The 19,082-nt window shown below is 42.2% G+C and overlaps 1 protein-coding gene across 1 annotated transcript in view; it reads left to right on the top strand.

The window, feature by feature from the left end:
• Positions 1-19,082, top strand: part of ppp2r5a (protein phosphatase 2, regulatory subunit B', alpha isoform) — a 62,112-nt gene that overhangs the window by 20,672 nt on the left and 22,358 nt on the right. The window contains exon 2 of the mRNA XM_086264504.1: positions 6,986-7,182. Within this exon, the coding sequence (XP_086120630.1) occupies positions 6,986-7,182 (197 nt within the window). The remainder of the gene's footprint in view (positions 1-6,985; positions 7,183-19,082) is intronic.

Consider the following 19,082-nt stretch of genomic DNA (forward strand, 5'->3'; position numbering starts at 1 on the left):
TGTGTGTTTCTTGTTCTTCAACGTGTTGCAGGAGTGATGATACGTTCTTTCTGTCTTTCTTCCTAACTCAGTTGGGCTTTGCTAATGAAAAAAATACATTGTTGAAGTTCCCCATCTCAGGCTGTTCATCATCAGCTTCATAACATTTCCACAGCATAATTAAACATCTTTATCCCAGAAGAAAGGGAAACCTAACCTTTATTTATTTAAGTTATTAGTTAATGGTTTGGCTGTTTAGAGCCAAACACTGAGCCTGAATAAACCACTACGCAAGCCTTAATATCAAAGCAGGGACGTGATGCATTCCCTCATAGTGTGCATGAGAGTACTGTGAGGCACTAAGTTCTTTTTTGGGGGGGATTTGAGAGAGGACACTAAGTGCTGTAGCTGCACAGTGGTATTCATCAAAATGTAAATAGAGGTTAAACACTTGAGTTCAGCTGTTACAGCTTTTTATAGCTATGTCAGCAGCGTGTTGTTAATAAAATCACCTTCAATAGTGTTAAATTCTATTTTAACTTTATATCCAATGCCAAAATCCTCCGTTTGTTCCCTCTGAATACTGCTTTTGTGCTTTCCCGTTGGACTGTTGCCCTTTGTTGCAGAGCACTGTTCATCAAGGGCACAACAAAACACTCATTGGGGCAATGAAACACGGGATGCTAAAATGGAAACTGATTGTGTAACTGCAGTAATCTCAGTACATTGTTTCTTTGTGTTCCAGCATCAATGATATTCAGATGATATTTTAAAATTCTGTGAAAACTGCCCACTGTGATAAAACCAGCCATCCTGCATGTTGCAGTTGGCATCAAGATTTGCGCAGTCTTTTGTGTCTGGCTAATATCAGAGGCTGACCTACGTAGGACTGAATTTGGCTGATGAGTTCCAACTTTGGTTCAAAAATGTTTTCGCATTGATTAATCCTAAGAAGTGATAGCAGAATTTTACTTTTAGGTGCTCTGCTCAGAGATCCTTGGATATCATGACCATATTTAAGCAGGATTTGCCTTTGTGATAAATCAGGTCTTCTCATATCTAATAGGTGGTCACTGGAGAGCTGTTGTGTGCAACCAAGGGCCTTGGACAAACTGATACCCATCATCATTTCTTATCTGTAAACATCTTAACAACTTCCTGCAGGGTGGGGCAATTAAACTAATTCAATCTGAATGATTAGGTTTTGACAATAGTCCTCGTGTTTAAATTGTTGTCCTCTTTCACCGAAACTCCAAATGAAGACCCAACTGACATGTTCTATTCAGCTCTAACCTACAGGATTATGAAAGTGGTTTGATAGTTGAACATAATTTAAACAGGTTGGCCCCCCACAAGGAAGGTGATGTTATTGACATTGTTTGTTTATTGTTTAGCAGGTTCCCTGAGAAGTTATAGATATATTTGGATCATATTACCAGAGGTGGGGTGTAGCGTACCTTGGATGTAGTTAACACAAATCCACACTAATTGAAGCAGGAAAAAAATTGCAAACTAATGTGGACCCAGATATCCTGCTGGATGCAGGGGCTTAGTTCGTGCGTGCTTTTGATTGGTGTGGGCTGGTTTAGTTTCTGTGGATATGAGGGAACACAAGATATTTGCCCTGTGTGCATATTAATGAGAGCCCTCATGCTCATAAATCACTGGGTGCATGTAATTATGTACTCTGCTGGAACGGATGCTTCTCTTATTGAATATTGAACTTGTACAATCTGTGCAATTAATTGTACAATGCTTCCACTTCAGCTCTTCATCTCCTTTTACCATAGCTTTCTGTAAAACCATGACTGTGTGTTGACTCTCTGTGCACGCACACCCTAACATTTTATGGTGTCTTTTTTGTTTTTTGGTAAAAGGACAGTTAAGTTTAATGTTATGAATGCAAAAGGTCTAAACATGTTTAGTCTATGTGCATAGTGGAGAAGGTTTTTGACATTAAAAGTAAAACGTGGGCACTATTTGGAATATTTTTTTTATGACTTTTCATTCTTGTCAAGCTATTCAGTGAACACCTCTACTCCATATGGTAGCATGTTCATTTCTAGTGTTTCTTCATTAAGTTTTTTTTTTCTTCTTTAATTTGTGGCTCATCTGTTTGTGGGTAATTGAATAATTCATGCCGTGTTTAGACTCTGCAGTTGTGTGGTTGTGGAGCTGAGATCATATTTCCTGTTTTGTCATCAAATCTGGTCTTTATTCTTCTTCCACAGTGCACAGTGTTTCTGTGAAACAGCCTGAGTTGTTCATGCAAAACATTTAAGTGTCTTTAAGATGATACTGAAAATACATTACACTGGTCACAACCCAAAACTGCTGCTTTTAAGAAAGTCACTGCTGCAAATACTTCTGCAAATAATACTACTACTGCAAAAACTGATGTAATTGTAGAGTTTGTTAATAACAATGACACATTCCTGACCAAACTTGCTTTGTTTCTCTAAGTCTGATGCTCAAAAACGCTTGAACAGTGACAAATCCTTCAGATTTGTTTTCTTTTCTTTTCTTTTTTTTTTGTGGTATTCATCTGTCTACAGAAGCTTTAAGAAATTTGACCAATGTAAAATGGAGCCCAGAAAATACTGTTACTAACAGTTTTGTGCAACATGTGGTTTCTTCATGACAGCGGTCGGCAACATTTAGTCTGGTGTTGCTAAATGTAGAGCATATGACATGCTGTCTTACTTCAGTATTAGAGTTTTCAGCAAACCAATCATCAGTATATTTTTGGAATTAATCTCTGGATTTAAATATTATTATTTATTTATTTTTAAACGTATTTTCTCAAATAATGACATCTATTCTTAACTGCTGTGTAATGCTGAGTAATCATGATTCCTTTCTCTGTAATTTAAAGGCCCTCTGTCTTTTTGAAGATGTTCAAAAAGGTCAGTAATGAATAGTTAAACCTATAATTCAGGGCTCTTTTTGTTCAGCCATCAAAATTCACTCAGTAGAGGCATTCATACTCAGAAGATTCAATAGTTCAGTGCCTGCAGAGATCAGCCGAGACACAGTTAAAGCCATTTATGAATTTTTTACTGAGCTACCAAAATTGACTCTAAGGAATAATTATATATCTGTTTTTCTTTTCAAGCCCAGATTCACTTTGTGACTCATGTATGCCGTTTAAATTACATCAAGACAGTGTAAGTGATTTTCTAAAGTTGTGTAGGATTAGTGTTTAAAAAAAAAAAAAAAAAAGTGACTACCATTGGCTATACTAAAGTCACTCGATATACAACAAGAGTCCTGTTTTATCTTTAAGAATAAAAGGAGTGTTTGCTGCTTTAAACTTTGCATCTTTGGCAGCTTGATTAATTTGGTATTTCTGTCTGATCTCGCAGATGCTTTCATGTTCTTTGTTCTCGTTCATGGCTCCTTGGTTCTAATGGAAATATTTCCTTCCTTGGTAAGCACCCTAAGGAATTTGTGCACTAATGCATCTGTATGCGAAAGGCAAAAATAGCTCCACATTGGGGATAGCATCCACAGTGTCAGACTGTATCTAGTAGGCCCAGCCATCCTTGGTCTTGGGAGAATAAAGACAATTCCCTCTAAAGAGATGAATTTTTTTTTTTTGCAATCTCTTACATGAAACATATTCTGAGTATGTGAAAACAGACAATGAAGGGTTTCTGTTTCCGTCAAGCAGTGGCAGAGAGCTTTGTCATTTTCTGCATGACCATGAAAAATCATAAATGAATTGTGCTTTAGAGAGAAAAATATTAATAATGCACTGAAGAACGTTTAACTTTAGACTCAAAGGAACAGAGGTGCGTTTAGCAAATACCTTTGTTTCATATTGATAGATAAATGGATGACTTGTATGGGTGACACTGAAGCTGCAGCAATGATGGGAAGAAGAGAAGCGTATAGAGAAGGAAGGCAAGGGCTCATTATCCCATGCATATCCCATCATCTGTGAAACATGGTGGAGGCAGTGTGATGCTGGAGGGATTATAGCTGCCAGTGGAACTTGGTGACTGGTGTTTATTGATGATAGCTGTACTTTCTGCTCAGATTCAGTGAAATGCTCTAAAAATGATTGTGTGCTGCTTCAGAATAATAAGCACTGACCCCCAAAAGCAGTTTAAAAACAATGAAGTCAGTCACCTAACCTCAACCCACTGGTTCTTAAACTTGTTTGGGATGTTCCAGTTTGGTTGGGGGAAATAAAACTTCACAGCCCACAAACCCTGTGATCATTAACAATAGAAACAAGTTGAATGATACCCCCCCCCCCCACACACACACACACACACGAACACACACACACACGAACACACACACACACTGTTTATCCAAGATAAACTGCCTCAACCCCAGTGAATATAATTTTTAAGTTGCTTTAAAGGTCTGCACTAGTCCAGAGGCTAGTGTTCTTCCTTCCTTCCTTCCTTCTGTTCTTTCTTTCTTTTTAATCCCTCCAAGACAATGATTTACTATCCTTTTAAGCTGAAATGACAGTTGCTGGGAACCAGTTAGCCCTGATTATTCCAATCTCATATTTTCACTGCAGGTTGTCTTGCTGGCTGGCCTCAAATGCAGTGGTCCTCAGTATCAGTCTGTTGCTTCCCTATGAGTGTTTCTTTTTCTGTTGGTGGATGTACACAAACAAAAAGGAACAAAAAAGCAAAAATGTTTGGTACTTTGAGGCTTAGTGACCACTGAACACCATATCTGTACAAGTTGCTATCACTTCTAGTCATCAGCTGTCTTTACTTCCAGGTTAACATCCAGACACCTCTGTATAAAGTGGTGCATACGTCATTTAAGTCAGGCCAGATTACTTTGACTCAGCTGACATGCAAACTCTTTATTTTGTTCTTGAAAGTACTGTATCATTTACTTCCTAAGTCTTAGGAGCATCAGGTAACTGCTGTTGTATATCAGTACAATAGCCCCACGCGTCATTACTTGACAAATAAAATATTTGCAGTGGGGAAACTGAGAAACGTACTTTACCGTATTTATTTTGTACATAAGCTGTATTGCTCGTTCTTGGAGGCTTAACTCTGTGCTCCTCACTCCCTAGATAATACTGTGTGTTTAAATCTAGCATGACTGCCCAGTGTGATGGCACCCAGGCTCACACATGTCTACCATTCACTGGGAGGAAATGGGAGCTATCCATGGGTCATTTTAACCACAGCACATTTAGGCTGCAGGGGGCATCATGGCCCTTTTACCTTTCTTGTTCCAGTTTGGTATTCTGTCTGCCCTTTCTGTATGGAATCCTTTGCGATCTGATACTTTGGAAAATTGGCATTAAGGCAAAGTCGTTATTAACAAGTAAGCATTGGTACAGTTACACTTCCATATTGAATTCACTCTGAACAGCAGCCAGTGGTCTGGCCAGCAGAGTTCAGTTGTATAAGTACCTCGTCAACGCTGCTGGAAAATTTTCACTACGTGTCAAAGTCATTGTGAATTTTTTGGCTCTGCCTCACTGTGAGATCTCCACATGTCTCACCATTTCATGGGGGTATTGCCTGTTCAGTTATGTAATATCACTCAATAACACAGTCTCTCACCCTGGCTGCTCATTCTGTTTAAAAGATTCTGTAGCAACAGACTGAGAGACCACAAATGTGTTTGCGTGTTTTAAGGCTGCAATTTTATAGTTTTAATGATTTGGTAATTTATTATTTCAACTGTTCTGTCTATCAAATATGATAAGATATTACAGTGGCCCTGAGGGCATATGCACTGCAACTTAGCAACATAACAGCAAATGGAAAAGCTCTATAAGAGCACACAAAACACAATAGAAATTGAATGAAACACATTAGAAGTGCAGCAAAAATAAACTTTACGCCAATATTTTTTCACCGTTTTAATGGTCACTGTAGTGGCTATATTAATTTCTTAAAGTTCTCTCTTTCTCTTATATTTAATATAACCACACTACAGACCGCTTGTTTATTTTCCACATAAACCTTTCAGAATAAAGCTCAAGATCCTGTTGAGACTTTTCCCCGCAGCACGCTGTGTAATAAATACTCACAAAGAAAACTGCGGCCATTACAACTTATGTCTAAAAATGTATTGTTTCATGCATCGGTTAAAACACTCTACTCCAGGTACACGACGCCCAGCTGGAAACACTTCACGCAAGTCGAGCTGCCCGAGATTCACAGAATTTACAGAAAATCTTACATTTTTGTGATTTATATCGTTATCGGGACAATAGATGTCTTATATTGGGAGATTTTTGTCATATCGCACAGCCCAAATTCTTATTTTCTTTCTTCCTTTCTTAGAGTTTTTTTTTTGGGGGGGGGGAGGGTCTTCTTTTCTTCTTTTTTTTCTTTCTATTTGTCTGTGTTTTGTTAAATTGCAGTCAATTTGACTTCTCATGGCCACTGTATGAATCACATAATAAGAACCCTCTTCATTTCAGGATTTCTGGTGTCAGCATAGGTTGCAGTAGTTGCATAAAAATATGGCTTAAAGTTAATCGATTTACAAAAGTTTTCTGGTGATCAATAAATCAGTGCAACATATATATTGAATATTTATACACATGGAGGATGTAGATCTGTTTTATTCTGGTACTGCTCACATGGACTCTACTAGAGCTTTGCATGACTTAAATAAAGATTATTTTGAAATTGATCTGATACATGGCCTTTGTCAGCTCATCCACTGCCTCATGTGGGTGGAGCTTTTGTTCACACAGTCAGAGCTGAGTTAGGGATATCTGATAATGATGACTAGGTTGCCTCTGCATGGCAAATACATTTGTTGTATTGTCCGTCTGATCAGCAGAGAAGCTGTGTACTACTCATACTGTATTGTTTTGAATTGCCGAGAACAAAAATCAGCCTAGGCAGATGTCCTGTCACACAAACAACTCACACCATTTACATCATTATCCCAAATTGACTCTTATCTATAACTTGTTTCAATGGGGAATAAAATAACGCTTTGTAGACTATATCAGCAGTGAATCAATGTATTTCCTCCTTTTGTGTGATTTCAGATGCCCCGTCCACAGAGCAGCAAGAACTGTTCACCCAGAAACTCCAACAGTGCTGCATGCTCTTTGACTTCCTGGACTCAGTCACTGACCTGAAAAGCAAGGAGATCAAGAGGGCCACACTTAACGAGCTTGTGGATTACGTTTCGACCAACAGGGGCGTTCTGGTGGAGCCAGCATACCCGGAGATCACGAACATGGTGAGGTTGCACATATGCATTTCAAACAACCTCATGCAATTCCCTAAACAACAGCCGCAATTAATCCCCACCTGCTAATTATTTAATAGAATAGATGGCTCATCTGTGTCCCGGTGTAACATCCTGTACACTTGAGCAGGATTAAAAATGAAGGCTGATCTTGTGTCTAGACAGGCGTGCCAGCAACGCACGAGGTGCATGCTCCTGTCCTCATGCAAAACCCTTTTCCATTTTAAGCACAAAGGCCATATTGTAAACACAGAAAGAGCACAATATTATTTGATTTATTTAAAGTTTTCTTTCTCTCTGCCCTTTCCTCTTCCCTGCTCTCAGGCTCTTTCACCTTCCTCTGAATACAAGTTGAGCAGTGTTTGTTAAAGTAGAACACATATGGGAAAAATACGGCTCGAGGACTAGAACTGGCCTGTGGGTTGTCTCAGCCCAGCCCCTGATTTCCTCAAAGCAAACATTCAACCCTTCCGGCACTTCTCACTGTGTATAAACAAACCTCTTCTGTGATGAACTACAGAAAAGGTAGCTGTATAACACTTAATGTTTGAATACAGCCCATACATTTCTTTGTTTTTTAAGAATTCAGATTTTATTTACTTTAAGGGTAGAAGTGTTTCTCATTTTAGGGTTTAATTTTGCACATTTGCATTTCCGCAGTCAGGAACTTTGTTGCATCATTTAAATTGCAGCATGAATTGCTAAATGTGTAAGTATGGTATAGTTTGTTTGTTTTTTGTTTTTTTGTTTTGTTCCCTCCCCGGGTTCTAGATGGTCCTCAGGGAGGAAACTATGCACATAGTCACGATTGGTGTGAATATACTAGATAGGACAAAGCTCCTTTATCACCTACCTAACATAAGTCTCAGCATGTTGCTGTTATTTTGGGGCACTTGATTTTAAAACAAAAGTTTGCGCAGTTTCACTAGACTAAATCCAACTTGCTGAAGGTATTTTTTGGTAGTCATGGAAGATGAAAACATTCTTTGGAATGTGCTAGTTTTCACTCTGGGTTTAAGATAAGATATGTGCTTCTGTTCCTTGTCTGGTGTGACTGCTCTCAGAGATTCAGTTTAATTCAGTTTTATTTATTGCCCCACTACATACCAACAGTCAGCTCAAGGTGCTTAATATTTTATTGTAAAGACCTTACTATATTAGAAGAAACTAGAACAATCACACGACCCCCTGTGAGCCAGCACTTGGAGCATGCAAAGATAAGAGAGTAATACTCAAAATATCATACAGTGGGGCAAAAAAGTATTTAGTCAGCCACCGATTGTGCAAGTTCCCCACCTAAAATGATGACAGAGGTCAGTAATTTGCACCAGAGGTACACTCCAACTGTGAGAGACAGAATGTGAAAAAAAAATCCATGAATCCACATGGTAGGATTTGTAAAGAATTTATTGGTAAATCAGGGTGGAAAATAAGTATTTGGTCAATAACAAAAATACAACTCAATACTTTGTAACATAACCTTTGTTGGCAATAACAGAGGTCAAACGTTTACTATAGGTCTTTACCAGGTTTGCACACACAGTAGCTGGTATTTTGGCCCATTCCTCCATGCAGATCTTCTCGAGAGCAGTGATGTTTTGGGGCTGTCGCCGAGCAACACGGACTTTCAACTCCCGCCACAGATTTTCTATGGGGTTGAGGTCTGGAGACTGGCTAGGCCACTCCAGGACTTTCAAATGCTTCTTACGGAGCCACTCCTTTGTTGCCCGGGCGGTGTGTTTTGGATCATTGTCATGTTGGAAGACCCAGCCTCGTTTCATCTTCAAAGTTCTCACTGATGGAAGGAGGTTTTGGCTCAAAATCTCACGCTACATGGCCCCATTCATTCTGTCCTTAACACGGATCAGTCGTCCTGTCCCCTTGGCAGAAAAACAGCCCCATAGCGTGATGTTTCCACCCCCATGCTTCACAGTAGGTATGGTGTTCTTGAGATGCAACTCAGTATTCTTCTTCCTCCAAACACGACGAGTTGAGTTTATACCAAAAAGTTCTACTTTGGTTTCATCTGACCACATGACATTCTCCCAATCCTCTGCTGTATCATCCATGTGCTCTCTGGCAAACTTCAGACGGGCCTGGACATGCACTGGCTTCAGCAGCGGAACACGTCTGGCACTGCGGGATTTGATTCCCTGCCGTTGTAGTGTGTTACTGATGGTGACCTTTGTTACTTTGGTCCCAGCTCTCTGCAGGTCATTCACCAGGTCCCCCCGTGTGGTTCTGGGATCTTTGCTCACCGTTCTCATGATCATTTTGACCCCACGGGATGAGATCTTGCGTGGAGCCCCAGATCGAGGGAGATTATCAGTGGTCTTGTATGTCTTCCATTTTCTGATGATTGTTCCCACAGTTGATTTTTTCACACCAAGCTGCTTGCCTATTGTAGATTCACTCTTCCCAGTCTGGTGCAGGTCTACAATACTTTTCCTGGTGTCCTTCGAAAGCTCTTTGGTCTTGGCCATGGCGGAGTTTGGAGTCTGACTGTTAGAGGCTGTGGACAGGTGTCTTTTATACAGATGATGAGTTCAAACAGGTGCCATTCATACAGGTAACGAGTGGGGGACAGAAAAGCTTCTTACAGAGGACGTTACAGGTCTGTGAGAGCCAGAGATTTTCCATGTTTGAGGTGACCAAATACTTATTTTCCACCCTGATTTACGAATAAATTCTTTACAAATCCTACCATGTGGATTCATGGATTTTTTTTTTTTTTCACATTCTGTCTCTCACAGTTGAAGTGTACCTCTGGTGCAAATTACTGACCTCTGTCATCATTTTAAGTGGGGGAACTTGCACAATCGGTGGCTGACTAAATACGTTTTTGCCCCACTGTATGATTCAAAGGTAAGAATAGTGAGCTGGACATACTAGGTTTTATCATGGTATAGACTTGTGGTTGCAGCCGGTGGCCTGAGCAGCCCGATTTCCTCCCACAGTACAGTAATGAGTCATGTGCAGCATTTAGAAACACAACAGTCACTGCTGCAGTGATTCACTCCACACTGCAGATCATCATGATGGATACCCGTGAGCACAGGCACAGCTGAGTCGAGGAGTCTACTTACTAATGTGGGCAGCAGTTCATGTCATGCTTTAAAGCTACTGATTTAGGGTTTGATTTATGTGAAATTTGTAACTCTTAAGGTGTTTTTAACAGTGCAATTACTCAGTTAATGGTTTAGCGGTAGTAGCACGTGGGAAGTCCATTGGCAGTCCATGGACTGCCTCTCTACCTGCAGAGAGTGTCTGTTGTCAGATGGAGGCAGTGTCAGAAGTACAGCCGGTCTGTGGGCCACTCCTCTTTATGCTGTTGTGGGTGATCTAGAACAAAAATATAGACATAGGTTTGCGGTGGCTGGGGTGCAGTGACCTGGTTCTGTCTGGGTGACCCTTTTCTTTTCTTTTTCATATTTTCTTTTTCCTTTGGTGTCTTTCTTTCTTGTCATCATAATTCAGTTGATAGAAATATGAAATGCATTGCCAAACCCCAATGTGTCTTTAAACACATAGAGTTTATGTTCTGTTCTATTTTTGAAACTAAAACAGAAAAAGAAGCCAAAAAAGCAAAACTTGTTTACAACTGCACAGCACACAAACTTCAAGCTTCCTCACCATTAAAAGAGAAATATTACGCTGACTTTCAGATTTTTGTGGTTAAACTTTTAATGCTCTCACAGTAATGGCAAGTTGTGATCTACTTGCTTAACACCATCTTTGCGCCACCTGTCTTGCCTCCATGTTGCTCCATGTCTCTAGGGAGGGCACAGTTGACTAGCTAAAAGCATATGCATGCACACATGGCAAATATCCACAGTTTCGTGGTAAATAAAAGCTTTTTAGATGGTTATTTTGCCATCTGCCTCGGCCTGGCATGAGAGATTGCTTCATATTAATTCAAAGTAATAAAAACAAAACAAAAGAATGTGTTATAATTTCACTCCTAGAGTCATCATAATAAATCATATTAAGCCATTAAAAAGCAATAGCTGTTGTGGTTAATTTATAATTTATATACAAGTTATTAGTTATTTGCCTGCTCATTAAAATATGCTTTGATCCGATGCGTGCAAAATATGCTTTTGCACTTTTTCAATCATGATGTGTGAAAAGTGTTTGAATGAAAAGTGCAAAAGTTTTGGCGCGAGATATGTGAAGACTTATCAAAATGTCTGAAATGTAACATTCCAACCTCCCCCTTAGTGTGTTTGTTGGGCAGCTTAGATAATGTCACTTCAGAAAAGAATATAGCCCATATGATCTTCACTGCCCTATGCATAGCCAAGAAAACAGTCCTCATGAACTGGAAAAATAAAAATAATCTTAATTCTAACCAATATAGAAATTATCTATTAGATTACATTAGTCTTGACACAGCCTCTGCCACCACATTAGATCAATTGCTCTGGGCCCCTTTTATCAGCTCCATCACCTAGTGGGGGTGGGGGGTCATAGTCCCGCCTTCACTGTTGTGATTGGTGAGGGGGTAGGGACAGGCTTAGGGCGTCGGGGGGTTCCCCGGAGGCATCTTCCTTGGGGGGCTCAACCCGGGGTAGCGGTCACGTCCGGTTGAGGGCTCTGTTGGCTCTCAGGTGACTGTTTCCTCGCGGCTGCGTGCAGCGGGGCTAGGGGAGGGTCTGTGCTGACGGACGTGGGTTACTGACCTGGCAACCTGGCTGCCCCTGGGTGGGTCCGGGATGGGCGTGAGGTTTTGGGGGCGCTCCGTCTCTGGGCTGGGGCCCGGGCCGGGCCTCGGGGGCTCGGGTCCTGGTTGGTGTGTTGCCGGGGTTGTGGGCGGGTGGGTGCATGGGGGCCCGGCCCTGGAGCAGGGTGCCGCCGGTGCATCGAGCCGCCTGGGGGGCTCTTCAACTGGTGGGGGGGATGGTCACATCTTGCAGGAGCTTTCTTCTCTCAGGAACTCTCTGCAGGAGGGGGAGATACAGGAGAGGTGGAGGAAGATCTCAGCCTGGGCATTTACCGTCTTATGTAGTCTGGAAGATGTGTGGTTGGTGGGGTGGGTGCAGTTTTCTCTGTGGTGGGGTTGGGTGGACTGTCCAGGGCTCTGTGGAGCCGGGGGGCGCTACTGCACTGGGCCCCGGTCTGATGGGCCTGGGCCCCCCTTCCCTGGCGGGTCGCGGAGGGTGGGAGTGCCTACTGGGGTCAGCGGGGGAGCTGGCCCCAGGGAGGGGTTACCTGCCCCTCCCTTCCTTCCCTCCCCATCTCCAGCTGCCTCCCTCTTCCCGCTCCTCCACAACCACCCACACATGCAGGGCCTTGGAGTGGGGGTATGTCACCAGGGTGCAGAGGAGGCTACCCCCCCCCCCCCCCCCCCCCCGTCCCCTTCTGGCTGCCTCTGCCTCAATTTTATCCCACAACTTAGACATTCACATTATTCACACTCTCATTACACATACATATAGGATCTTGGGGGTGGGCACAATCACGGAGTCCAAATCACCATCAGGGTGTATACCTCACCCCTGACGTCGTTGCCCACCTCTCAATTTTAAATACACTTAGTCATTGAGGGTTAGCAGGAGGGACTATGCGCTTACCTGCTGCTCCTTGGCAGGTAGCTCCATTCCCTCCTGGGTTTTAATTGCACCTTAGAACACATATGCATCAACACTACAATGAGCGGGTGGAGGGAGGTTTGGAGTCTTCTCCCACCCCCATTCTCTGCGGCCTGCTGGAGCGGGAGGGCTAGTAGGAGGAGTTGGCCGTCCGACTGCGGTCTGGGGTGTGGGGCCTCCCTGCTGCTGCGGAGTCGGGGTGGTCTGCCTCTCCCCACCGCAGGGAAAAGGGTAACACCACCTGGGTCTGGGTGCAATTCCCCCCTCCAGGGGCAAGGGTACCTAGACCCGGTTTGTAGAGTACGCTTGGGGAGTGTGATTGTGTGTACAGCGTCTCTTTATGTCTGTCTCCACGTTGGTTGAGTGTGGAGTGAGTGCATATGAGAGCATGAGGGTGGGAATGGATGTTTGTGTCTGTGTGTGCCTGTATGTCTGTGTCTATATGTCAGGCTGGGTATCAGACGCCACCTCTCTGGGGACACCTCAGGCCCTCCAAGGTTTGGAGGCCTATCTCCACCCACCACCACTTCCCCTGCCGGTGGCGGACTCCCTCAGGTGTCGGTGTGTTGGTGCTTCTTTGTGTCTGGGGGTGGGTGTCCGGGTGCACACCGGCTCACTCCTTGGCGGCCGCTTGTCGGGGCCTGGGGCCTGGGGCTCGCTCGGGCCCCTTTGGAGGTGGGGTGCCCCCGGCCTCTCGGCCTAGGGCTCGGTCACTCAGGCGCAGCTGGGGGCCGGCGGAGCTCACGGGCGCGTCACTGCAACTCCCCCTGACTTCTGCTCCGCGGCTGCTGGGCGAGCCCTCATCTGGGACTCTCCTCAGCTCTTACTGGAACAGTGGCGCGGCTGCCCCTCTGTTGGTCTTCCATGGTCTCTTGTGTTCTGGGGGCCTCTGGATGTCTGGAGTTTTGATCTCCTCCATACCCGCTTCACACCCTGGAGGACGGGGCTGTGGCCCCCCCACACTCCCTAGCAGATCATTACATGGAGAAACCTTTGGAATGCAAGAATGCTGATCCACACAGGTATGCACACATGGGTATTCACAGACGCGGACTAAAGCTTTCTTGGCTGCTGCCTCAAAGCACACTGTGCGCTGTCTATCTTGCGTGCTGCACAATATCGTTTATTATTTAGTAAATATTGATATCTATGACTAGCTAGTTTATTGTGATGGTGCTTTGTTTTCTCTATTATTATGTTGCTCTTTGTTGTTTGCTGTCTCCTCTGTTTGTTTTTGTTTGTTTGTTTGTTTGTTTTTTCTCCATACAGGTGACCCAGGAGTTTTTTTTTTTTTCTCTCTCTCTTCCCCCCCCCTTCTCACCGTCTCTTCTCCCCTTTGGGTTTTCTTTCTTTCTCTCCCCCTCTCTCTCTCTCATTCATTCCCCCTGTCCTATTTATTAAAAAAAAAAAAAAAAAAAAAAGACAAAGGATGAACTGAAGCTCTGCCATCACGTAATGTCGCATACTGCTGTTTCTGATGTCATTTAGAAAAAAAAAAAAAAAAAAAAAAGAAAAGCGGGGAGAGCAATTTAAAAAAACAAAAAAAACAACAACTCAAATCAAAATCTAGTGATGACCGTTTCATAGCAGTAAATGTCAACGCTGATGCAATTTGTTTAGCGTTTTAGTTTGTAGAAACATGGTTAGTAAGACACCAATCAATCAGTGACAGCTGCGCCCAGCCTCCCCTGTATGTCATGGGCCATGTAGACCAGTAGTTAATGGTAGACTCAAATGCACGAGTCAAGAAGAGCGTATCAACAGGTTTAAATATAAACTGAGAGATGACTTTAAGATGACTCTGGGGAACTGGGGCAGACCACGGAGGAGGAGAGAGCCAGTATTCTGGGAGACTCGAGGAGTTATTTCCCATGATTTTTCACAAGGTGTATTCAGTGTGAGTGCAGAGGGTTCAGGTTACCTGAACTCATTTTAACTTAACTCTGCTTCGGTAGTGTTTCATTTCAGTTGAGTACAACTAGATTGTCAGTGGGGTCGTTATAGCAAGGCTGTCCAAAGTTCCCGTGACCTCATTTGTATGCAGCACAAATACAACAAAACAATGTAGGACATTGAGGCATACAGCCCACTTTGATTTTAACTGGGCCAGACCAGTCTAACTCTGCTTTTTATCAGTGTAATGACACATTTAAAGTATGCATTTAATCCCTGACAAATCTTACTATGAGAAAAAGAAATTGAGTTTCAACAATATGCAAATTTTTCCCACATGACAAATGTGAAAAATTACAGTAGTTAGCTCATGGCCTAGACAATTGTTCAGTAGATACTTCTATAGTAGAAACTGAAAATAGGAATACGTAATTATTTATGCCGAGTTTCAAATGTGGCGGGTTTGATTCTTGTAGAGAAGTTGCTCCCATGACTCATCCAATGAGGTCAGTCCCTGGCCAAATCAGTGGTATGCAGTCTTTTGACTTAACATTTTCAGCTTGACTCAGCTCCCTTGGACCCCTGGCCGAATAGGCAACAAAAATGTACCAGGTACTACCATTTAATGAAAAACCCTAAAAAAAGAGAGTTGAGTTAATTTGAGACGAGTAGGTGCTAGTGGAAAAGAAGCATTAAAAAGCTAAGGGAGAAATCCTGAGGGAGAGGCCACTACTTTGTTCTTCCGCAAGAGCAGAGAACATCGGAGCAGGCAGGTGAGTTGAGAAGGTGAACCCGCTAAAGGTGCTTGCAGAAGTGAGAAGTGGACCAGCTCGACCAAAATGGGTAGCTGATTCTGGTAAATGGTCCACACTTCACCTAAGGAAGCAGGGAGACAAAGGAGTTAGCGCAGGGAATCGACAAGTTTGCATGAGTAACATAGGTAAGTGTGATTTCCAGACAGACAATCGGGCAGAGACTGGGTGCACAAACAGGTCCATAAATGTAGGTTATTAATGAGGGTGATAAGTAACAGGTGGTCAGGCTGCAGTGTGGAAGTCTGGGCTCCACCCAGAAGGTGAACAAACCTCTGCTCAGCTCCTTTAGGAACCGGACCGAGTTGAGGGACCAGAAAATGTAATAAATAAATAAAAAAACAAGCCATTGTAGGACTATGAGACTGTAACCTTGAATTGGATAAATTCTTACAAAAGGGGGATGCTTTCTTTCAAGGTTGGATCTCTGCCAACCTGATAACCTGCCCTCACCAGCAGGTTATCAGGTTTGTTACTTTAAACACTCCTGGCATTGTCATTTCTTTATAATCTCATTTGTCAGTGCTGCTTATAATAGAGAAACATGGGTTGAGCTTAAAGGGTAAGCCTAGTTCACAGCTGTCTGTACAGACAGGCTTCTGAAAGAGGTTAGACAAATAGCAGCGGCACTATCAGAAAACTGGTTTGATAATAGCTCTCCTGCATACTCCATGCTTGGCGTCACATGATAATGAAGAGGTGAGTGTTTAAAGTGATGGCAGTGATTCTGCTGCAGAGAGGACTGCTTTGATCACAGGAGTACAACAGGAAGATTTCTCATCTGAGTGAAAGGTGGTTTTTGCCTTTTCTGACAGCTCTATAATTAGTGTTACTTCACCTCTGTCAGACAGTTTTCATTAGTTTGTCATATGGAAAGACTGCAGGTTTAGCTGAAAATGAGATAACTCCCCTTTTATTCCCTTGATCTCCTACATTTTTCATTCACTGCATTCAGTGCTTGCACTTTTGCCACATCCTCCTCCCCCTCTCTCATCCTGTGTGTTGCTAGGTGTTGGTTGCTACTGCGCTCACCCTAAGACTGACCCAGCTTCCCATCATCAGCGAGCCTACGCTGGTTTCAGCTGCACCACCGTCACTTAAGAACAGCTTCTCTTTTTTTTTTTTCCTCCTACGTCACTTTCACATGCTTCATTTTCCCCTGCGTGAAAATTTCTCACTCGCCTCCCATATTTGCCATCCTCCTACAGTATTTTGTCTTGTTTTGTCCAACTGTAGTTATTTTTCAATATTGTGTGGTGACTTGGGGAATTAAATAAGCATGCCTGCTGCTTGCGTGGTGAAATATGTTACATAGACGGTGTGAATCAGGACAAAGAATAGCCAATGAAGTTACGGCTCTTCTGAGATGTTAAATACCTTACTACCAGTGGTTCAGATTATTCCTTGTTCATTACTCTTGAATGTTGTGGGCATTTGGCTGTCATCTGATTTCAGCTCAGTCAATGATCTGTCTCCAACCAAGAAAAGTTAATAGAGGTCATTTATCTATCTTATCAACTTCGGCATAGTCTACAGATCAGTGTTTCTGCTAGAGGACCGATGAGGAAGTCAGATGCACAAGTTTCATCCTTCATCTGTCATATTTAATCTAATTGAAGTAGACATAAGTGGACTGATTTCAGCTGAATAGACACAATGGTATTAAGTCATATCATATTTTCTGGGTCCCTTAAATGTTTTTTTTTTTTTTTAACTTTATTTTTTTCTACCATTTTTGAATGTTTAAATAAAAAAATACATTACATGTGTACAAGCAACAAGATAGATCTGCTGACTTGAAGGTTGTAACGTTTTTTCTAAATTATACAAATATATCAAAGTCATGTTTGAGAGTCCAGTGGGACCTTATAATTTACACTGGCAGAAACCCTACTATAGGATACTATATTTTACAGGCATCTGGAAAGTTACCTAAAAACAAGTGATGCATCCTCGGATCTGGTCAGACCTGAAGCTGTAAATCTTTATGTACTTAATAAGTGGAAATGAATTTCCCCAAGAGGCTACATGAGAAAAAGGGATGTTGTGGAGGGTCACATCTACAAGCGGAACTCAATTCTGGTCAATATTAAACTGCTACTGAGAAGAGTAGCTGTTATAGTTGAGCCCTAATTGTGCCCCCTTGGGAAAGTTTATTGCTCACCTGGATGTGCTGTGTTGCATGTAATTATCATGCAGAAGGTATAAGTATAAGGTTATGTGATGTGCCTGTACCTAATTATTCAGGATTGCTGGAAAAACCTGAGTAGGTGGCGATATGTTGTGTAATGTTCCTCTTACAGATTAATCCACCATTATTGTGTTCTTTTGTGAATTTGACTAAATAACACAGCGTCTGTGTCTTTTAATGGATGGAAATGCATGTAGTGTTGTATGTATTTAAAGCTACTTTTGGATGCTGCTGTATTTGCACTGAGGATCAACCGTGGGTACCTCCATGTTTAATCATTTGGAGTCACTATAGAATCACTAAGTTTTATGTATTTGCTATTGGCTGTAAACAGCTCAGCTTTGAATTTTTTATTTATTTATTTATTTTTTGGAGAAGTGTTTTAGTGGTCTTTATGTGTGCAGAAGTGGAGCAGCAAAGACAATGAAGCCAATTGGCTCGTTGCAAGAATGAGGTTGGAGACGTGACAATAAGCCACCACCTGAATGAGTTTCTTCTTTATCTAGTCTTTAAGTCTGACGTCCTTGGCCGTTTCCGGGTCCAAACTCCTCTTCAGGTCCCAAAGTCAAGCAAACACTGCAGCAACACTGAGAGTTAAAAACTGTCTAAATTCTTTCATCTTTAATAAAATGATCAGCATTGCAGCTCTACCAGGTGTAACAATTAAGTTTAACATCCAGGCATCCACAAAAACAGAATTTATTACATTTAACAGAGTTAGAAGTTAGCAGGAAGTTGGTTCACTAGTTTCTACCCAAACATGATATACTATGTTCTGATTGAGAGATTTCTGAAAAAAATTCTAACGTACAGCTCTGCTTTCTCTTCCGACATAATTGAAGACAAAAATAACAGCAGTGACTTTTTTAGTTTTGCTGCAGTTGGGCTAGTTGGTATATAATGATGTGCTATGTGGTGCCTAGCTACACAGCTATGGTTAGCATAACATAAACACAGTGAAGCTAGAGGATGAACGGTAACTTTTTTTCCCCCACTTGATAAAAGTTAACGTGATGGTTTCCTGAAGGTTAGAGACAAAAGCAATCGCATGGCAGGATGCTGTAACCGGACCAAACTTCAGTCAGGAGAACAGCTGAGATAGGCCATCCACAATATAAGGTTTACCATCAACATACTGCTGCATGGGCTGGGCTGTCGTTACCTCGTAAGGTTTTAAAACTGAGCATTAAAATGAATAGTGGTAATAAAAACCGAGAGAGGCCAACGGTGACCATTCCCTTTTTTTTCTTTTTTTCTTTTTTTAGGGGCTTGTTCAGATTAAATAGAACAATATACAGAGCATTAAAACATGTTAAAACACAACAGCCTTAATAAACCAGAGTAGTTAGGAGCTGGAAGCACGTCCTCACTTAATAGATATGCTATCCGTTCTTTAACTTCTAG

Source organism: Aulonocara sp. 'chitande type north' Nkhata Bay, linkage group LG15 (genome assembly GCF_057382095.1).
Source record: "Aulonocara sp. 'chitande type north' Nkhata Bay isolate Kocher_YH1m ecotype deep benthic linkage group LG15, A_spYH_male_GT1.1, whole genome shotgun sequence".
Lineage (NCBI taxonomy): Eukaryota > Metazoa > Chordata > Actinopteri > Cichliformes > Cichlidae > Aulonocara > Aulonocara sp. 'chitande type north' Nkhata Bay.